The sequence below is a fragment of the Oncorhynchus keta genome, chromosome 1, assembly GCF_023373465.1.
Source record: "Oncorhynchus keta strain PuntledgeMale-10-30-2019 chromosome 1, Oket_V2, whole genome shotgun sequence".
Taxonomy (NCBI): Eukaryota; Metazoa; Chordata; class Actinopteri; order Salmoniformes; family Salmonidae; genus Oncorhynchus; species Oncorhynchus keta.
In genome coordinates, this window is record NC_068421.1 from 44,999,783 (window position 1) to 45,020,339 (window position 20,557).

At 40.9% G+C, this 20,557-nt stretch overlaps 1 protein-coding gene across 2 annotated transcripts; it reads right to left on the reverse strand.

Moving 5' to 3' along the window:
* Positions 1-1,518: 1,518 nt before the first annotated feature.
* LOC118395379 (transcobalamin-1-like) lies at positions 1,519-17,516 on the reverse strand. 2 transcript variants are annotated; one of them, XM_052525932.1, is made up of 7 exons: positions 3,737-3,892; positions 3,504-3,636; positions 3,236-3,375; positions 2,899-3,018; positions 2,661-2,802; positions 2,254-2,393; positions 1,519-2,024 (listed from the first exon to the last, which is right to left on the reverse strand). In XM_052525932.1, the coding sequence occupies exons 1-7, from the start codon at positions 3,804-3,806 to the stop codon at positions 1,882-1,884; spliced, it is 888 nt and encodes a 295-aa protein (XP_052381892.1). In that variant the 5' UTR covers positions 3,807-3,892; the 3' UTR covers positions 1,519-1,881. The 2 variants fall into 2 exon arrangements, with proteins under 2 accessions (XP_052381892.1, XP_052381897.1); XM_052525937.1 differs by lacking the exons at positions 3,504-3,636; positions 3,737-3,892 and adding an exon at positions 17,391-17,516.
* Between the last annotated feature and the right edge of the window lie 3,041 nt (positions 17,517-20,557).

The following is a 20,557-nucleotide window of genomic DNA, read 5'->3' on the forward strand; positions in this document are numbered from 1 at the left end:
AAAAAAGGACTGGAGAATGTAAAACAAAACCTGAGTCATTGGGTGGATCAAGCTTTCCTTTTGATCCACCCAACTACTCAGTTTGACGTCCAAATGAACATTCCTCCCCGACATTGACAGTAAGCCGGGAAACCAGTGATACACAAGGAAGTTTGATTGTCTCTGACTCATTTTTAGAAAGATATCAGATATCGGATCTCTATTACCACAATATTTTATTTTGTGAGACTGAAGATTTGAAGGGGAAGTTCAGTATTTTACATAGATGGTTCCTGAACCTGACAGTAGTCTATGGGCCAGGAGAAACTGTAATCCATGGTTTTGACAATACAAACTTCAGTTTACCTTTGCCTCTGCTAGCTAAAAATCAATGGAAGTGATAGAGGCATGTGTGCAATTTGTTGTAATTAGTTGTAAAGTACTGCATTTCACCTTTATTGACAGTGCAAGTATATATTGTTCCTGATCTGTGTTTTTCTCTGTGTGCGCCCTCTTCTGTTGTGTAAGAGTGGAACCGGTCTAAAACAATGGAGCTTCTATTGCAGTATAATGTCTGTGAATATTTTTGAAAACAAGAAAGGTTGATAGTGATTGTCTCATATATCTCAGATTAATGTTCTCCATGCTCACAATATTTTCTGGTGTCCATGCCCACAAATATGAATTGTTCTATGAGTACAACCTAATTACCTTGAACTGAAAATAGACCTTTTCGGCAGGTTAACTACCTTCATTAATTGTATGTCTAATTAAATATATTTATTTGATTCGGAGTTCTTCATTTAACATTTGTTTAACAGTCTTCAAGAGGTGTTTTCATTTTCTTCATCCTCATCTTCCATCGTCGTTCTTCTTAGTCTTTACCAAGAAAGAACAAGGAACCAGTGGTGTAAAGTGCTTAAGGAAAAATACTTTAAAGTAGTACTTAAGTAGTTTTTTGGGTTATCTGTACTTTACTGTACTAATCATATTTTTGACAACATTTACTTCACTACATTCCTAAAGAAAATAATGTACTTTTTATGCCATACATGCCATACATTCCTGACACACAAAAGTCTACATTTTGAATGCTTAGCAGGACAGGCATATCGTCCAATTCATTCACTTATCAAGAGAACATCCCTGGTTATCTGATCTGGCGGACTCACTAAACACAAATGCTTAGTTTGTAAAGGATGTCTGAGATTTGCAGTGTACCCCTGGCTATCTGTAAATAAAAATATACAAGAACATGGTGCCGCCTGTTTTGCTTAATATAAGGAATTTCAAATAATTGATACTTTCACTTCTAATACTTAAGTATATTTAAAACCAAATACTTTTAGACTTTTACTCAAGTAGTATTTTACTCTGTGACTCACTTTTACTTGAGTCATTTTCTTTAAGGTATCTTTACTTTTACTCAATTGCATACTTTTTCCAACACTACAAGGAACACATGCCTTTGCAGCGTATTTGCTATGGTGTCAGGGTAAAGCTTCATGCATTTTAAAGGTAATTCAAACAATGAGAGAATTTTTTCATTTAACATGTATTTTTATTTGAATGACAAATTGTATTAAAACAAAACTGTGGCACATTTTCAAATCACAAAACAGTACTGATCAGGAGCTACTGTCTATTCCAACATGATTACACAATAACTTTTACACTGGTTGAAAATCATACTCACAGAAAACAACAAAAACCCACATGTTTATCTGCCGATTTAGATGTATTAAGCAAGTGAACTTCCCTGCTAATGAGTTAGTAAGTGACTTACGGTTAGATATGGAGTTAATTAGTGACTTAATAAGGTGTGGTATGGTAGTGACTAAGGTATGGGGTTAGACAGTGTCTTAGGGTTATGTATGGTAGTCACTGAGGCAAGGGTTAAGCTTAGATTAGAAAACAAAAAAACAAACCCACCAAAAACAACAACACACCAGGATTCGTACCACTGCCACTTGCGGAGTTTGTGGTGAACTTTATAAAATTCAGGATGATGCGGTCATTTTGTTTTGGGATGTAACAGCCAATACCTGCAGAAATAATATCAAAATAGGACAACGTGTGAGTAATTATACAGTATGTGCAACCTTTTGGTGACAGTTGTTATATTTTATGAATGTAAATAATATAAAATAACTCCTGCATGCTTTTTTTCCTTACTGTATTTCTCTAGCTTTGCAGAGAAAGAGAAAGATGAAGACAGAGAGACGGTCCGACAGATCGTATTGACCGACCAAAAGACATTCCATCACTACTCACCCACATCCGGTCTGATCGTGGTCCCATTCCCCCCAGTCTGAACAAGGAGCTCCCAGAAAGTCTTCTCAGTATTGTTCCCAGCCACACCATTCACACTCACCAGGAAGGGGCCATAGTCGGGGTTCTCTGTATAGGTGAAACTGCAAAAACAACAGAATAATGAATTTATTTGAATTTGAGTCATTGTGAAATGCCAGAATACCACAATTACATTTGACAGTGAACAAGGTGCAAAATGCAGTATCACTCCATGCCATGCAATGAATGACACCTTGCACTACATAATATTGTCTGTTCATGGTCACTGAAAGGTTCTACACAATTGCTCAAACTGTAATGATTTGAACGCACATTTAACAATCTACAGCATCTCACAATGACACAATGGAAGCTAGTGATCTACTAACTTGAATCCTGAATTGGTCTGCAGTCTCCTCATGGCACCGATAAGGACCCCTCTGAATGCAATGTCAGTACTGTAGGTCTTGTTGGTGGTGTTTGAGATGTTGTTGACTACCACAAGCTCAATGGAATCTAGTCTGGAAGTGTCTGTTGAAAAACCATGTTGCCTGCAATGTCAATACTGTGGTGATGACATTGCAAAGAGGTAAACATGTTGTAGAAGTAAAGAAAATGCTACATTACTTCCTGCTGTGAGGTTCCCAGGATTCGAACTGTTGGCACTCACGGAGTGCGAGCCCGAGACGAACTCAGTAAATTTTAGGATGATGCGGTCATTTGGTTCAGGGATGTAACAGCCAATACCTGCAGAAATAATGTCCAAATAGGTCCGTTTGTGAGTAGGTATACTGTACAGTATGTGAAACATTTGTGTGACAGAGGTGTTGTTATATATTATGAATGTCATTGTAAATAACATGCATGCTTTTCCCTTAATTTCTATCGGGTGATTTGTCCCTCAGCAAATACACCACAAAAAAAAATGAGAAAGAGAGAGAAGAGGCTTTCCATCATTACTCACCCACATCAGGTCTGATTATGGTCCCATTCCCCCCAGTCTGAACAAGGAGCTCCCAGAAAGTGTTTTCAGTATTGTTCCCAGCCACACCATTCACACTCACCAGGAAGGGACCATAGTTGCGGTCCTCTGTGTAGGTGAAACTGCAAAAACAACAGGGCTCACTAATGACACCTGACAACATAACATAAATTCACTGACACACCAACTGCCGAGAATTTAACGAAACAGCATGTAACAATGAGCCAATTTAACTTAATAATCTACTAACTTGAATCCTGCAGTGGTCTCCTGCAGTCTTCTCATGGCACCGATAAGGACCCCTCTGAATGCGACATCAGTACTGTAGGTCTTATTGGGTGTGTTTGAGATGCTGTTGACTACCACCAACTCAATGGAAGACTCTGTTTAAATTGTAATTTACAATGTCAACTATACTGTAGTGTATAGGTGATAGAGATGACATTACAAAGACGTAAAGTAAATAAATATATGCTACATTACTTTCAGTCAGGATTCCAGGAACCAGCAACAGCAGAGCTGCGGAGAGAAAAGATGCCATGATCATACTCATCTTGTATTCAGGTCCTGTTGGAAGTGTCCAGTACTCATTTCATACATTACGTTTTATGATGAACCGGTAGCCACTCCTTATCTGGGGAGTTTCTGACAAGGAATAAAATGTATTTCCTCTTCCCTCTTTCTCAAGTTATTGTGTAATGTATGTGTAACACATGTTTTGAACTGGCATGTGGCATGAGTTCAAGGAGGGCTGTCCAACCCTCTTCCTGGATATCTACCGTCCTGTGGGTTTTCAGTCCAACCCTAATTTAACACACCTGATTCTACGAATTAGCTGCTCAACAAGATCTTAGCTTCTTGCGTCGAGCCATCCCGGATCCGGGATCGTGAATACAGCCTCAAGCTCATTACCATAACGCAACGTTAACTATTCATGAAAATCGCAAATGAAATGAAATTAATCTATTTGATCTCAAGCTTAGCCTTTTGTTAACAACACTGTCATCTCAGATTTTCATTTGTGTAACAGTATTGATAGCTAACGTAGTATTTAGCGTTAGCATTCAGCAGGCAACATTTTCACAAAAACCAGAAAAGCATTCAAATAAAATAATTTACCTTTGAAGAACTTCGGATGTTTTCAATGAGGAGACTCTCAGATAGCAAATGTTCAGTTTTTCCTGAAAGATTATTTGTTTAGGACAAATCGCTCCGTTTTCTGCGTCACGTTTAGCTACGAAAAAAAACCTGTATCCAGGATTGTGTAAATCTATCCGCAAGCTCATTAGCAAAACACAACGTTAACTATTCATGAAAATCGCAAATGAAATGAAATTAATCTATTTGCTCTCAAGCTTAGCCTTTTGTTAACAACACTGTCATCTCAGATTTTCAAAATATGCTTTTGAACCATAGCTAAACAAGCATTTGTGTAACAGTATTAGTATTAGTATTAGCCTAGCATAGGATTATGCCTCTATTTCAGCATGCAACATTTTCCACAAAAACCAGAAAAGAATAAAAATAAAATAATTTACCTTTGAAGAACTTCAGATGTTTTCAATGAGGAGAGACTCTGTTAGATAGCAGATGTTCAGTTTTTACAAAAAATATTATTTGTGTCGACTAATCGCTCCGTTTTGTTCATCACGTTTGGGTAAGAAAAAAAAAGTCATTAAAACGCAAACTATTTTCCAAATTAACTCCATAATATCGACAGAAACATGGCAAACCGATGTTTAGAATCAATCCTCAAGGTGTTTTTCACATATCTATCGACGATAAAATCCATCGTGGCAATTGACTTTCTCTTCTGAAGAAATGGAATGCGCATGGACCTACAGATTACGCAATAATTTCGACACAGGACACCGGGCGGGACACCAGGTAAATGTAGTCTCTTTATGGTCAATCTTCCAATGATATGCCTACAAACACGTCACAATGCTACAGACAATGGGGGGAAACGACAGAAAGCGCAGGCTCATTCCTGGCGCATTCACAGCCATATAAGGAGACATTGGAACACAGCGCCTTCAGAATCTGGGGCATTTCCTGTATGAAACTTCATCTTGGTTTCACCTGTAGCATTAGTTCTGGGGCACTCACAGATAATATCTTTGCAGTTTTGGAAACGTCAGAGTTTTGTATTTCCAAGGCTGTCAATTCTATGCATAGTCGAGCATCTTTTCGTGACAAATTATCTTGTTTAAAACGTGAACGTTTTTTATCCAAAAATTAAAAGAGCGCCCCCTATCTCGAAGAGGTTAACTAGATGAATCAGATATGCTAAATTAGGGTTGGATCGAAAACCTACAGACCAGTAGATCTCTAGGAAGAGGGATGGGAAGCCCTGCCTCAGAGGATCTTTAGATTCACTGTTCACCCACCAGGGGTGACCATTAAGTAAATATTTAGAATGAGGGCCACAAAAAATGAATGGAAAATACAGTATTTATGGACACGCTTACGAACCAATCAACATACGATCAATAATATATTTTAAATTAGTAAACTGAACCTCTTGATTAAATAAAATGTATGAATAATGTCAAACCTAACCTACCTGGATTCACTACCTTTAATTAAAGGTAGTTAATCCATCCAAACAAGATCATGCTACCTGTGGTCCATTTAATGTAACCTGAATAGTGTCTCTGGTTATGTATACAAGCAATTGTTAGTAAATAGTGGCTATGGCCATAGAGGTATCTGCGCAGTGGCGGTCAATTCCGTGTAAAAAAAATATATATATTTTTTTATTGCCCCTTTATTTAACCAGTTAGGCTAGTTGAGAACAAGTTCTCATTTGCAACTGCGACCTGGCAAAGATAAAGCGTAGCAATTCGACACATACAACAACACAGAGTTACACATGGAATTAACAAAACATACAGTCAATAATGCAGTAGAACAAAAGAAAACAAAAAGTCTTCATACAGTGCAAATGAGGTAAGTTAAGGAAATAAATAGGCCATGGTGGCGAAGTAATTACAATATAGCAATTAAACACTGAAATGGTAGATAGGCAGAAGATGAATGTGCAGGTAGAGATACTGGGGTGCAAAGGAGCAAAATAAATGAATACCAGTTTGGCACCCTGTGGCACACCCATAGAGACTGTCAGAGGTCCGGACAACAGGCCCTCCGATTTGACACACTGAACTCTATCAGAGAAGTAGTTGGTAAAACAGGCGAGGCAATCATTTGAGAAACCAAGGCTGTCGAGTCTGCCAATAAGAATGTTGTGATTGACAGAGTCAAAAGCCTTGGCCAGGTCGATGAATACGGCTGCACAGTAATGTCTCTTATCGATGGCGGTTATGGTGTTGTTTAGAACCTTGAGCGTGGCTGAGATGCACCCATGACCAGCTCTGAAACCAGATTGCATAGAGATTCGAAATGGTCAATAATCTGTTTGTTAACTTGGCTTTTGAACACCTTAGAAAGACAGGGTAGGATAGATATAGGTCTGTAGCACTTTGGGTCTAGAGTATCACCCCCTTTGAAGAGGGGGATGACCGTGGCAGCTTTCCAATCTTTGGGAATCTCAGATGATACGAAAGAGAGGTTGAACAGGCTAGTAATAGGGGTTGCAACAATTTCGGCAGATCATTTTAGAAAGAGAGGGTCCAGATTGTCTATCCCGGCAGATTTGTAGGGGTCCAGATTTTGCAGCTCTTTCAGAACATTAGCTATCTGGATTTGGGTAAAGGAGAAATGGTGGGGGCTTTGGCGTGTTGCTGTGGAGGGTGCGGGGCAGTTGACCGGGATAGGGGTAGCCATGTGGAAAGCATGGCCAGCCGTAGAGAAATTATTATTGAAATTCTCAATTATAGTGGATTTATCAGTGGTGACAGTGTTTCCTAGCCTCAGAGCAGTGGGCAGCTGGGAGGAGGTGCTCTTATTCTCCGTGGACTTAACAGTGTCCCAGAACTTTTTTGAGTTAGTACTACAGGATGCAAATTTCTGTTTGAAAAATCTTGCCTTAGCTTTTCTAACTGCCTGTGTATATTTGTTCCTAACTTCCCTGAAAAGTTGCATATCACGGGGGCTATTTGATGCTAACGCAGAACGCCACAGGATGTTTTTGTGCTGGTCAAGGGCAGACAGGTCTGGAGCGAACCAAGGACTATATCTATTCCTAGTTCTACATTTTTTGAGAGGGGCATGCTTATTTAAGATGGTGAGGAAGGCACTTTTAAAGAGTAGCCAGTTATCATCTACTGACGGGATGAGGTCAATGTCCTTCCAGGATACCCTGGCCAGGTCGATTAGAAAGGCCTACTCGCAGAATTGTTTCAGGGAGCGTTTGACAGTGATGAGGGGTGGTTGTTTGGTCGCAGACCAATTACGGATGCAGGCAAATGAGGCAGTGATCGCTGAGATCTTGATTGAAAACAGCAGAGGTGTATTTGGAGGGTGAATTATTTAGGATGACATCTATGAGGGTGCTCGTGTTTACTGATTTGGGGTTGTACCTGGTAGGTTCATTGATGTGAGATTGAGGGCATCAAGCTTAGTTTGTAGGATGGCCGGGGTGTTAAGCAAGTCCCAGTTTAGATCACCTAGTAGCACGAGCTCCGAAGATAGATGGGGGGCAATCAATTCAGATATGGTATCGAGGGCACAGCTGGGGGCAGAGGGAGGTCTATAGCAAGCGGCAACAGTGAGAGACTTTTTTAGAAGTAGAAGCTGAAATTGTTTGGGGACAGACTTAGATAGTAATACAGAACTCTGCAGGCTATCTTTGCAATAGATTGCAACACCGCCCCCTTTGGCAGTTCTATCTTGGCGGAAAACGTTATAGTTCGCAATAGAGATTTCAGGGTTTTTGGTGGTTTTCCTAAACCAGGATTCAGACATGGCTAAGACATCTGGGTTGGCAGAGTGTGCTAAAGCAGTGAGTAAAACAAACTTAGGGAGTAGGCTTCTAATGTTAACATGCATGAAACCAAGGCTTTTACGTTTACAGAAGTCAACAAATGAGACCACCTGTGGGGTGGGAGTGGAGCTAGGCACTGCAGGCCCTGGATTAACCTCCACATCACCAGAGGAACAGAGGAGAAGTAGGATAAGGGTACGGCTAAAGACTATACGAACTGGCCGTCTAGCACGTTCAGAACAGAGAGTAAAAGGAGCAGGTTTCTGGGCACAATAGCATAGATTCAAGGCATAGTGTACAGACAAAGTTATTAAGGTAGGATGTGAGTACATTGGAGGTAAACCTAGGTATTGAGTAATGAAGAGAGAGATATAGTCACTAGAGATGTTTAAACCAGGTGATGTCATGGCTGGGGACACAGCGATTCAGACAGTTAGCGGGCCGATGCTAACAAGCTAACAGTTAATAGGCTAGTAGACCAGGGCAAGCTAGCAGTTAGTCTGTATGTTGATCCTGCTGCTTTTGTTGGATAGAATGAAGCTTTATTTCTCCGTCTACTCGCTTCATAATTTCACCCGATCACATTTCTTTGCATGTTTTCGGTCTGATCATTTAGGTCGCTGCTGCCTGCTATTATGATAAATCACATGGCGAGGACGTTTGCTATCAATGTGCATAATATCTAACAAGTGGGGAAAGGGTAGGGAAAACACATGAAACGAATGCGCAACTTGGCTACCGGCTGCAAGTTGAGGACACACAGAGACACACGTACACACCCAAAAAAGCTGCTCCTGCAGCTTTTGTAGTTTGAAAGTGCAGTTAGGTATTTTGCCAACATCTATTGTGGCATATTAAAACGCTTTCATAGCAGCCACATACAAACAGCATGAGCCCCGTTGATTTTTCAGTAATTCCTTTTCGCATCTAGGCGCTCTCCTCTCACCTTTTCCCTTTGTTTGTGTACTTCAGTGCAAAACACATCAGCTGTCTGTGACAAGCCCGAAAAAAACCATTCCAAGCCAAACCTTCATATCATGACCGCTAACTGTTACACACAGCCTACATCGTTGTCGCCATATAAGCTAACTTCAAGTCAACGTAGCTACTAGACCGATCGTGTCAGTAAACCACTACAATCATGCCGTTATAAAAGTTTTGAAGCTGCAGTATCTGCAGTTGACTATGATATTTGGGTGCAGTGATTGCAAAGTGATTGCAGAATAACTGCAGTGTACTGCAGGTGAACTGCATTTATAGTTAGTTACACTGCAAAATTACTGCAGTAAAAAAAGTGTTATTTTGGACGTAGTATTTGCAGCATAAGTGGTCATACATGTAACTACCGTGTAAGTCTATGGAAGGGGGTGTCAACCACGAGCGTCCTCGATTTTGTATTGAAGTCAATGCACCAAGAGGAGGATGGAAACTAGCTGTCCTCCAGCTACATCATCGTGCTACCCTACAGAGTGCTGCTGAGGCTACTTTAGATCTTCATTGCAAAACAGTGTGTTTTATCTAAAAATAATAACTTTTTAAATGTTTCACTATTTTTATTTTATGAAATTCACTGAGGAGGATGGTCCTCCCCTTCCTCTTCTGAGGAGCTTCCTCTGCTGTATAGTATCATTATTCTGTTCATATGGCTCTGGCTATGTGCAGTGTTGGGTATATGGATCTAAATCTCTCATAGAATACTGTTAAATTAAGGAAACACAGTACATATATAGAAGGTCATTTGAGTGAACTACCTGTTATGTGGAGGGTCTGTACCTGTCCAGTCGGTTTACTTTTCTTGATTAGTCTGTGGATCAATTCCCTCCTCTCATCCTGTAACTCGCTTCTAACTCATAGCTAATCGCTAATCTTCATCTGCTCTCTCTTTTTGCTGCATTTGAACATCTCAGGCCCTCTTCACACAATCACGCACCCCCCCCCCTCAAGGTTTTGTCTTACATTATCCAGTCCTTTTTCTTTTTTTTTCAGCTCCAGCACTGCGTCCATGTATGGTTCCTTGTATTTATTTTTCTCCTCATTCAGTCTCTCCTCTCCTTCCATAATCTCTCTCACTCTCTCATTTTCTCCCTCCACATGTCCTTAACCCTCTACCTCTTTCTCACTCTCCTTCATCTTCTCCTTCAATCCTTCCAACTCCTCCATCAATTTCTTCATATCTTCCGCTTTTCTCTCAATTTCCTTTCTCTCTGTTGTCTTCTCTTCCATTCTCTTAATCTACTCTCTGACTCTTCATCTCTATCCTCCACTTCTCTTCCAACTTCTCCTTTTTCCGCTTCACCTGCTTCTCTCTCTTCTCCTCTATTTCCTTCCTTCCCAGCTCCTTTCTTGTTTATCTTCTCTCCCACAACCTCAATGAACTCTCTCACTTTCTTCATCCTGGTGTTCCACATTTCCTCTGTCCCCGCCTTCACAAGCTCCACCTCTTTCTCTTCCTTCTCCTCCATCTTTGCCATCACCCTATCTACCTTCAGCTTCAGCTTCTCCTCCTGTTTCTCTTTCTTGTCCTCTGTCTCTATCATCACCCCCTCTATTTCCATATTTAGCCTCTCCTCCATATCCTTCTTCACATGTTCCACCTCCACCTTCCTCTCCTCATACTCCCTCTTTCCCTCCACTTCTTTCTCTCCCCTTTGCTGCCCCTCTTTTCCCTTTTTTATCTTCTCCTTCAATCCCACCAACTCCTGTCTCACTTTTTTCACCTCCTCCCTTGCATTCTCTTCCATATCCGTGTTAATTCTGTCCATCTCCTATTTCTCTTTAATCATCTGTCCTGTTCTTGTCATCTTTTTCAATCTCTCGTTCACATCCACTTTCACCCTTTCCACAATCTTATTCCTCCACTCTAACTTTTCTTTCTCCTTTTGTGATGGCCACTCCAATACCTTTACTGATGTGGTGTAGTCCTCAATGCCATCGGGAAGAATCCCGGAACATATTCCAGTCTGTGCTAGCAAAACAGTCCTGTAGCTTAGCATCTGCATCATCTGACCACTTCCTTATTGATAGAGTTACTGGTGCTTCCTACTTTAGTTTCTGCTTGTATGCAGGAATCAGGAGGAAAGAATTATGGTCAGATTTGCTAAATGGAGGGTGAGGGAGAGCTTTGTATGCATCTCTGTGTGTGGAGTAAAGGTGTTCTAGAGTTTTTTTTTCTCTCTGGTTGCACATTTAACGTGCTGGTAGAAATTAGTTTAAAAGGATTTAAGTCTGTGGCCACTAGGAGCGTCGCCTCTGAATGAACAATTTCCTGTTTGTTTATGGCTATATACAGCTCATTGAGTGCGGACTTCGTGCCAGCATTGGTTTGTGGTGGTTAATAGACAGCTATAAAAAAATATAGATGAAAACTCTCTTGGTAAATAGTCTGGTCTACAACTTATCATGAGTAACTCTACCTCAGGTGAGCAAAACCTCGAGACTTCCTTAATATTAGATTTTCTGCACCAACTGTTGTTTACAAATATACACAGACCGCCACCCCTTGTCTTACCGGAGGCAGCGGTTCTATCTTGTCGATGTAGCGTAAATCCCACCAGCTGTACTTTAAGCATGTTGTCGTTCAGCCACGACTCGGTGAAACATAAGATATTACAGTGTCGACCTACCTCCCCGTTATCTCCATCTATTTCTCATGCGAATGATAGGGATGTGGGCCTTGTCGGGTGTCGGAAGTAAATCCGTTGCGTCCGACTCGTTAAAGAAAAAATCTTTGTCCAGTACGAGGTGAGTAATCACTGTCCTGATATCCAGAAGCTCTTTTTGGTCATAAGAGACGGTGGCAGAAACATTATATACAAAATAAGTTACAAAAAACACGAAAAAACACACTCAATAGCACAATTGCTTCAGAGCCCGTAAAACGGCAGCCATTAATTAACACAACCCGTGGACGTGCGACATACACCTAGTTTGCTGAAAGGTGTCACATATAAAGTGTGACTAGCTCATGACATTTAACAGTGGATGTACGGAGAAAATGTCCTCTTTTTTCTCACTCCTGTGGGGTGGGGGTCTGTGCTTTCTAATTGGCTCAAAGTCAAATTGTTTGCCAGTGACGAACATTGCGTTTCTACTCGTAGAAATGGCAGGTTTGTTGTTGCCATGTCGGCACGCAGCAGGTATTGCTTTTGTTCCAGCATGAGAAGGAATGGCGTCCCACTGTGATAAGTACCTATCGGCAGTCTATTGGCAGTGAGATTCTCTGGGTTTTATGCAGAAGGGTTCATCAGCTATCCCCATACGAGAACCCTTTGAAGAACCCTTTTGGTTCCAGGTAGAACCATTTTGGTTCCAGGTAGAACCCTTTTGGGTTCAATACAGAACTCTTTCCACATAAGGTTCTACACGAAACCCAAAAGTGTTTTATCTGGAACCAAAAAGGTTATCCTATGGGGACAGCCGAAGAAACCATTTGGAACCTTTTTTTTCAAAGAGTGCATGATTCTCTATACCAATTAAGTCCGTCACGTGTACATGCCTCTCTGATGGCCTGACAGGCACCTCCCAGGCACAATCTCCATACTTTCAAAAAGGTTTGGTGTGTTTAATTGCTAAGCTCAATGTAGCGAACTTGATCCAACCAACTACTCAGTTTGACGTCCAAATGAACATTCATCCCGACATTGACAGTAAGCCGGGAAACCAGTGATACACGAGGAAGTTTGATAGTCTCTGACTCATTTTTAGAAAGATATCAGATATCGGATCTCTATTCCCACAATATTTTCTTGTGTCAATATTTTATTTTGTGAGACTGAAGATTTGAATGGGAAGTTCAGTATTTTACATAGATGGTTCCTGAACCTGACAGTAGTCTATGGGCCAGGAGAAACTGTAATCCATGGTGTTATGCACGTGAGTGAGGACCCAAAAGCGGTTTAACAAATACAGAGTCCTTTAATGTCAAAACACAGGGAAGACATAGATCCTCTTCAGATGTATATAATGGCAAAATAGACAACCCGCAGAGAGGGCGACAAATGAATCATAAAGTCCTTCTGATAATTACAGAAGAGTCCCCTTCTTAGCAGCAGAGGAGAATAGCTGGGTTAGAGTCCCCTTCTTAGCAGCAGAGGAGAATAGCTGGGTGAGCGGCAACAGACTGCTGGTCTCTCTGGGTAGGCGCGGGTCGTAGAGGACAGAGGTACCTGATCACACGTAGCATCAGATGAACAGGTAGATTCCGACAGGACGGGACAAGGGTGAAGCAAACAAGACGATAGTTTGGTTCTGGCATGAGAAACTCAAATGAGAATCTGACAATGACAGAAGCAGGAACAGAGAGAGAAATAGAGACCTAATCAGAGGGAAAAAGGGAACAGGTGGGAAAAGGGTGAACGAGGTAGTTAGAGAAGATGAGGAACAGCTGGGGGAAGGAGAGGAAGAGAAGGTAACCTAATACGACCAGCAGAGGGAGACGGAGTGAAGAGAAAGAACAGGAACAAGACATAATATGACAATACATGACACATGGTTTTGACAATACAGACTTCAGCTTACCTTTGCCTCTGCTAGCAAAAAAATCAATGGAAGTGATAGTGGCATGCGTGCAATTTGTTTGCAATTAGTTGTAAAGTACTGAATTTCACCTTTATTGACAGTGCAAGTATATATTGTTCCTGATCTGTGTTTTTCTCTGTGTGCGCCCTCTTCTGTTGTGTAAGAGTGGAACCAGTCTAAAACAATGGAGCTTCTATTGCAGTATAATGTCTGTGAATATTTTTGAAAACAAGAAAGGTTGATAGTGATTGTCTCATAGATCTCAGATTAATGTTCTCCATTCTCACAATATTTTCTGGTGTCCATGCCCACAAATATTAATTGTTCTATGAGTACAACCTAATTACCTTGAACTGAAAATATACCTTTTCGGCAGGTTCAGGGGGTTAACTACCTTCATTCATTGTATGTCTAATTAAATATATTTATTTGATACCTAGTTCTTCATTTAACATTTGTTTAACAATCTTCAAAGAGGTGTTTTCATTTTCTTCATCCTCATCTTCCATCTTCATTTCTTCTTAGTCTTTACCAAGAAAGAACAAGGAACCAGTGGTGTAAAGTACTTAAGGAAAAATACTTTAAAGTAGTACTTAAGTCGTTTTTTGGGTTATCTGTACTTTACTGTACTAATCATATTTTTGACAACATTTACTTCACTACATTCCTAAAGAAACTAATGTACTTTTTATGCCATACATGCCATACATTCCTGACACCCAAAAGGACTTTCTACATTTTTTATGCTTAGCAGGACAGGAAAATGGTACAATTCATACACTTATCAAGAGAACATCCCTGGTCATATATACTGCCCCTGGCTATCTGTAAATAAAAATACAAGAACATGGTGCCATCTGGTTTGCTTAATAAAAGGAATTTCAAATAGTTGATACTTTTACTTTCACTTCTAATACTTAAGTATATTTAAAACCAAATACTTTTAGACTTTTACTCAAGTAGTATTTTACTCTGTGACTCACTTTTACTTACTTTACCTCAAGTATGACAATTGCATACTTTTCCCAACACTACAAGGAACAGATAGATGCCTTTGCAGCGTATTTGCTATGGTGTCAGGGTAAAGCTTCATGAAATTAAATGTGATTCAAACAATGACAGAATTATTTAATTGACATGTTTTTATAAATGAATGACATAAATTCAACTGTGGCACATTTTCCAATCACCAAACAGTATTGATCAGGAGCTACACAATAACTTTTACACTGGTTGAAAATCATACTCACAGAAAACAGCAAAAACCCACATGTTTATCTGCCGATTTAGATGTATTAAGCAAGTAAACCTCCCTGTTAATGAGTTAGGTGTTAGTTTGTGACTTAGGGTTAGGTATGGTAGTGACTAAGGTATGGGATTAGTTAGTGACTTAAGGTGTGGTATGGTAGTGACTAAGGTATGGGGTTAGTTTGTGACTTAAGGTGTGGTATGGTAGTGACTAAGGTATGGGGTTAATTTGTGACTTAAGATGTGGTATGGTAGTGACTAAGGTATGGGATTAGTTAGTGACTTAAGGTGTGGTATGGTAGTGACTAAGGTATGGGGTTAGTTAGTGACTTAAGGTGTGGTATGGTAGTGACTAAGGTATGGGGTTAGTTTGTGACTTAAGGTGTGGTATGGTAGTGACTAAGGTATGGGGTTAGTTAGTGACTTAAGGTGTGGTATGGTAGTGACTAAGGTATGGGGTTATTTGTGTTAGTGACTTAAGGTGTGGTATGGTAGTGACTATGGGGTTAGTTAGTGGGTTAGTATTAGTGACTTAAGATGTGTGGTATGGTAGTGACTAAGGTATGGGGTTAGTTTGTGACTTAAGGTGTGGTATGGTAGTGACTAAGGTATGGGGTTAGTTTGTGACTTAAGGTGTGGTATGGTAGTGACTAAGGTATGGGGTTAGTTTGTGACTTAAGGTGTGGTATGGTAGTGACTAAGGTATGGGGTTAGTTTGTGACTTAAGGTGTGGTATGGTAGTGACTAAGGTATGGGGTTAATTTGTGACTTAAGGTGTGGTATGGTAGTGACTAAGGTATGGGGTTAGTTAGTGACTTAAGGTGTGGTATGGTAGTGACTAAGGTATGGGGTTAGTTAGTGACTTAAGGTGTGGTATGGTAGTGACTAAGGTATGGGGTTAGTTTGTGACTTAAGGTGTGGTATGGTAGTGACTAAGGTATGGGGTTAGTTTGTGACTTAAGGTGTGGTATGGTAGTGACTAAGGTATGGGGTTAGTTACATTTACATTACATTTAAGTCATTTAGCAGACGCTCTTATCCAGAGCGACTTACAAATTGGTGCATTCACCTTATGACATCCAGTGGAACAGCCACTTTACAATAGTGCATCTAAATCTTTTAAGGGGGGTGAGAAGGATTACTTTATCCTATCCTAGGTATTCCTTAAAGAGGTGGGGTTTCAGGTGTCTCCGGAAGGTGGTGATTGACTCCGCTGTCCTGGCGTCGTGAGGGAGTTTGTTCCACCATTGGGGGCCAGAGCAGTGAACAGTTTTGACTGGGCTGAGCGGGAACTGTACTTCCTCAGTGGTAGGGAGGCGAGCAGGCCAGAGGTGGATGAATGCAGTGCCCTTGATTGGGTGTAGGGCCTGATCAGAGCCTGGAGGTACTGAGGTGCCGTTCCCCTCACAGCTCCGTAGGCAAGCACCATGGTCTTGTAGCGGATGCGAGCTTCAACTGGAAGCCAGTGGAGAGAGCGGAGGAGCGGGGTGACGTGAGAGAACTTGGGAAGGTTGAACACCAGACGGGCTGCGGCATTCTGGATGAGTTGTAGGGGTTTAATGGCACAGGCAGGGAGCCAGTTAGTGACTTAAGGTGTGGTATGGTAGTGACTAAGGTATGGGGTTAGTTTGTGACTTAAGATGTGATATGGTAGTGAATAAGGTATGGGGTTAGTTTGTGACTTAAGATGTGATATGGTAGTGAATAAGGTATGGGGTTAGTTAGTGACTTAAGGTTTGGTATGGTAGTGAATAAGGTATGGGGTTAGTTAGTGACTTAAGGTTTGGTATGGTAGTGACTAAGGTATGGGGTTAGTTAGGGTTTTAGGGTTATGTATGGTAGTCACTGAGGAAAGGGTTAAGCTTAGCTTAGAAAACAAAAACAACAACACACCAGGATTCGTACCACTGCCACTCGTGGTGTTTGGGGTGAACATTGTAAAATTCAGGATGATGCGGTCATTTTGTTTTGCGATGTAACAGCCAATACCTGCAGAAATAATATCAAAATAGGACAATGTGTGAGTAATTATACAGTATGTGCAACCTTTTGGTGACAGTTGTTATATTTTATGTATGTAAATGATTGAAAATAACTCCTGCATGCTTTTTTTCCTTACTGTATTTCTCTAGCTTTGCAGAGAAAGAGAAAGATGAAGACAGAGAGACGGTCCGACAGATCGTATTGACCGACCAAAAGACATTCCATCACTACTTCACCCACATCCGGTCTGATTATGGTCCCATTCCCCCCAGTCTGAACAAGGAGCTCCCAGAAAGTCTTCTCAGTATTGTTCCCAGCCACACCATTCACACTCACCAGGAAGGGGCCATAGTTGCGGTCCTCTGTGTAGGTGAAACTGCAAAAACAACAGTGCTCACCAATGACACCTGACAACATAACATAAATTCACTGACACACCAACTGCCGAGAATCTAACAAAACAGCATGTAACAATGAGCCAATTTAACTTAATAATCTACTAACTTGAATCCTGCAGTGGTCTCCTGCAGTCTTCTCATGGCACCGATAAGGACCCCTCTGAATGCGACATCAGTACTGTAGGTCTTATTGGGTGTGTTTGAGATGCTGTTGACTACCACCAACTCAATGGAAGAGTCTGTTTAAATTGTAATTTACAATGTCATCTATACTGTAGTGTATAGGTGATAGAGATGACATTACAAAGACAAAGATCACAGGAACCAGCAACAGCAGAGCTGCGGAGAGAAAAGATGCCATGATTATACTCATCATGTATTCAGGTTCTGTTGGAAGTGTCCAGTGCTCATTTCATACATTACGTTTTATGTTGAACCGGTAGCCATTCCTTTTCTGGGGAGTTTCTGACAAGGAAAGAAATGTATTTCCTCTTCTCTTTGTTCTCAAGCTATTGTGTAATGTATGTGTAACACATGTTTTGAACTGGCATGTGGCATGAGTTCCAGGAGGGCTGTCCAACCCTCTTCCTGGAGATCTACCGTCCTGTGGGTTTTCAGTCCAACCCTAATTTAACACACCTGATTCTACGAATTAGCTGCTCAACAAGATCTTAACTAGATGAATCCGATATGCTAAATTAGGGTTGGACTGAAATCCTACAGGACAGTAGATCTCCAGGAAGAGGGTTGGGCAGCCTTGCTGTAGAGGATCTTTAGTTTCACTGTTCACCCACCAGGGGTAACCATTAAGTAATTATTTAGATTGAGGGCCACACAAATTAAGGGAATGTACAGTCTATGAATGTACATGCTTACAAACCAATCGAGATACGCTCAATTATATATTTTAAATTAGGAAATTGTACCTGTTGATTAAATTAAATATATGAGTAATGTCAAACCTAACAGCCTTTTACAATATCTCCATATGAACTTATGCTATTCATACACATATGACATTATAGTAGATTGGATAATAATTGAATATTAGATAGTGTGTTGGTCTATTTTATAAACTGGGTGGTTCGATCCCCGAATGCTGATTGGCTGACAGCTGTGGTATATCAGACCATATACCACGGGTATGACAAAACATGTATTTTTACTGCTCTAATTACATTGATAACCAGTTTATAATAGCAATAATGCGCCTTGGTGGTTTGAGGTATATTGCCAATATACCACGGCTAAGGGCTGTATCCAGGCACTCCGCGTTGCACTCCACCTTTAGCTGTGGTACATTAGCCAAATACCACACACCCTCTGGCCTTATTGCTTAAGCATACACTTGAGAAGGAGTTTGAACTGATAATCTCAAGCCTTACCCAAAGTAAACCCGAATCAGCAGCATCAGCTTCATTGGAACAGGTGCCAGTCTTAAAGGGACAGCGCAAATAAAAAGTTCAGTTGATAAAGAAAGAAAAATCACAATCACACTATATTGTGAACCCTGCTATAGAACAGCATCACATGAATTAAGGTAGTTAATCCATCCAAACAAGATCATGCTACCTGTGGTCCATTTAATGTAACCTGAATAGTGGCTCTGGTTATGTATACAAGCGATTGTTAGTAAATAGTGGCTATGGCCATAGAGGTATCTGCTCAGTGGCGGTCAATTCCGTGAAAATGATTATTATTTCGATTACTTATTTCGATTACAGCATATTGGATGACTGTCATTCATATCCCATTCACCCAGCTCAAATTAACATTGACAGGTTTAGGCTCCTACATGATGCTCGACTTTTCCCTTTACCGACCATGAGGTTGCCTCAACTTAGCCTATGAATGAAAGTTTACAACGCAGGTGCAAAGGTGGAAAGAAATTTGAATAATCAAGTTGACAGACATTGACACACTTCACAATATTGCCAACATCTAGCTGATCTAGGGTGTAATCATGTCTAACAGTTGCAAACGAAAGTTTCTCTTTAACAAATTCAGGTAAGTTTTTGGGCTCCTAAGGTCTAAGGCACTGCATATCTGTGCTAGAAGAGTCACTACAGACCCTGGTTCGATTCGATTGGGAGTCCCATAGATTGTTGATCGGAAGAAAACGTATTTTCGGGTGCCAGGAAGCAACTTTGTCATGCCAGTCAGTCACAGAGTTTCTAAACCATACTGTATTCCTCCTGTCTTTGAGTCGTTGTTGTGCGGTCTAAATAACTCAACTGGCTAGTCTGTAAAGAGAAGTGCGGGCTGTATGTTGATCCTGCTGCTCTTGTTGGATAGAATGAAGCTGTATTTCTCCGTCTATTCGCTTCATAATTTCATCCGATCACATTTCTTCGCATGTTTTCGGTATGATCATTTAGGTCGCTGCTGCCTGCTATTATGATAAATCACATGGCGAGGACGTTTGCTATCAAGCTATCAATATGCATAATATCTAACAAGTGGGGAAAGGGTAGGGAAAATACATGACACGAATGCGCAACTTGGCCACCGGCTGCAAGTTGAGGACACACACAAAGAGGCACGTACACACCCACCCCTCCGCCGTGCTGCTCCTGCAGCTTTTGCAGTTTGAAAGTGCAGGTAGGTATTTTGCCAACATCTATTGTGACATATTAAAACGCTTTCATAGCAGCCACATACAAACAGCATGAGCCCCGTTGATTTTTCAGTAATTCCCTTTCGCTCTCCTCTCACCTTTTCCCTTTGTTTGTGTACTTCAGTGCAAAACACATCAGCTGTCTGTGACAAGCCTGAAAAAAACATTCCAAGCCAAACCTTCATATCATGACCACTAACTGTTACTCACAGCCTGCATCGTTGTCGCCCTATAAGCTAACTTCAAGTCAACGTAGCTACTAGACCGATCGTGTCAGTAAACCACTACAATCATGCCCTTACAAAAAGTTTTGAAGCTGCAGTAAAAGTGCAGTATCTGCAGTTGACTATGATATTTTGGGTGCAGTGATTGCAGAATAACTGCAGTGTACTGCAGGTGAACTGCATTTATACTGCACTGTAACAGCAGTTACACTGCAAAATTACTGCAGTAAAAAAAGTGTTATTTTGGACGTAGTGGTATAAGTGGTCATACATGTAACTACTGTGTAAGTCTATGGAAGTGGGTGTCAACCACATGCTTCCTCGCTTTTGTATTGAAGTCAATTCACCAAGAGGAGGATGGAAACTAGCTGTCCTCCAGCTACACCATGGCGCTACCCTACAGAGTGCTGCTGAGGTTACTGTGGATCTTCA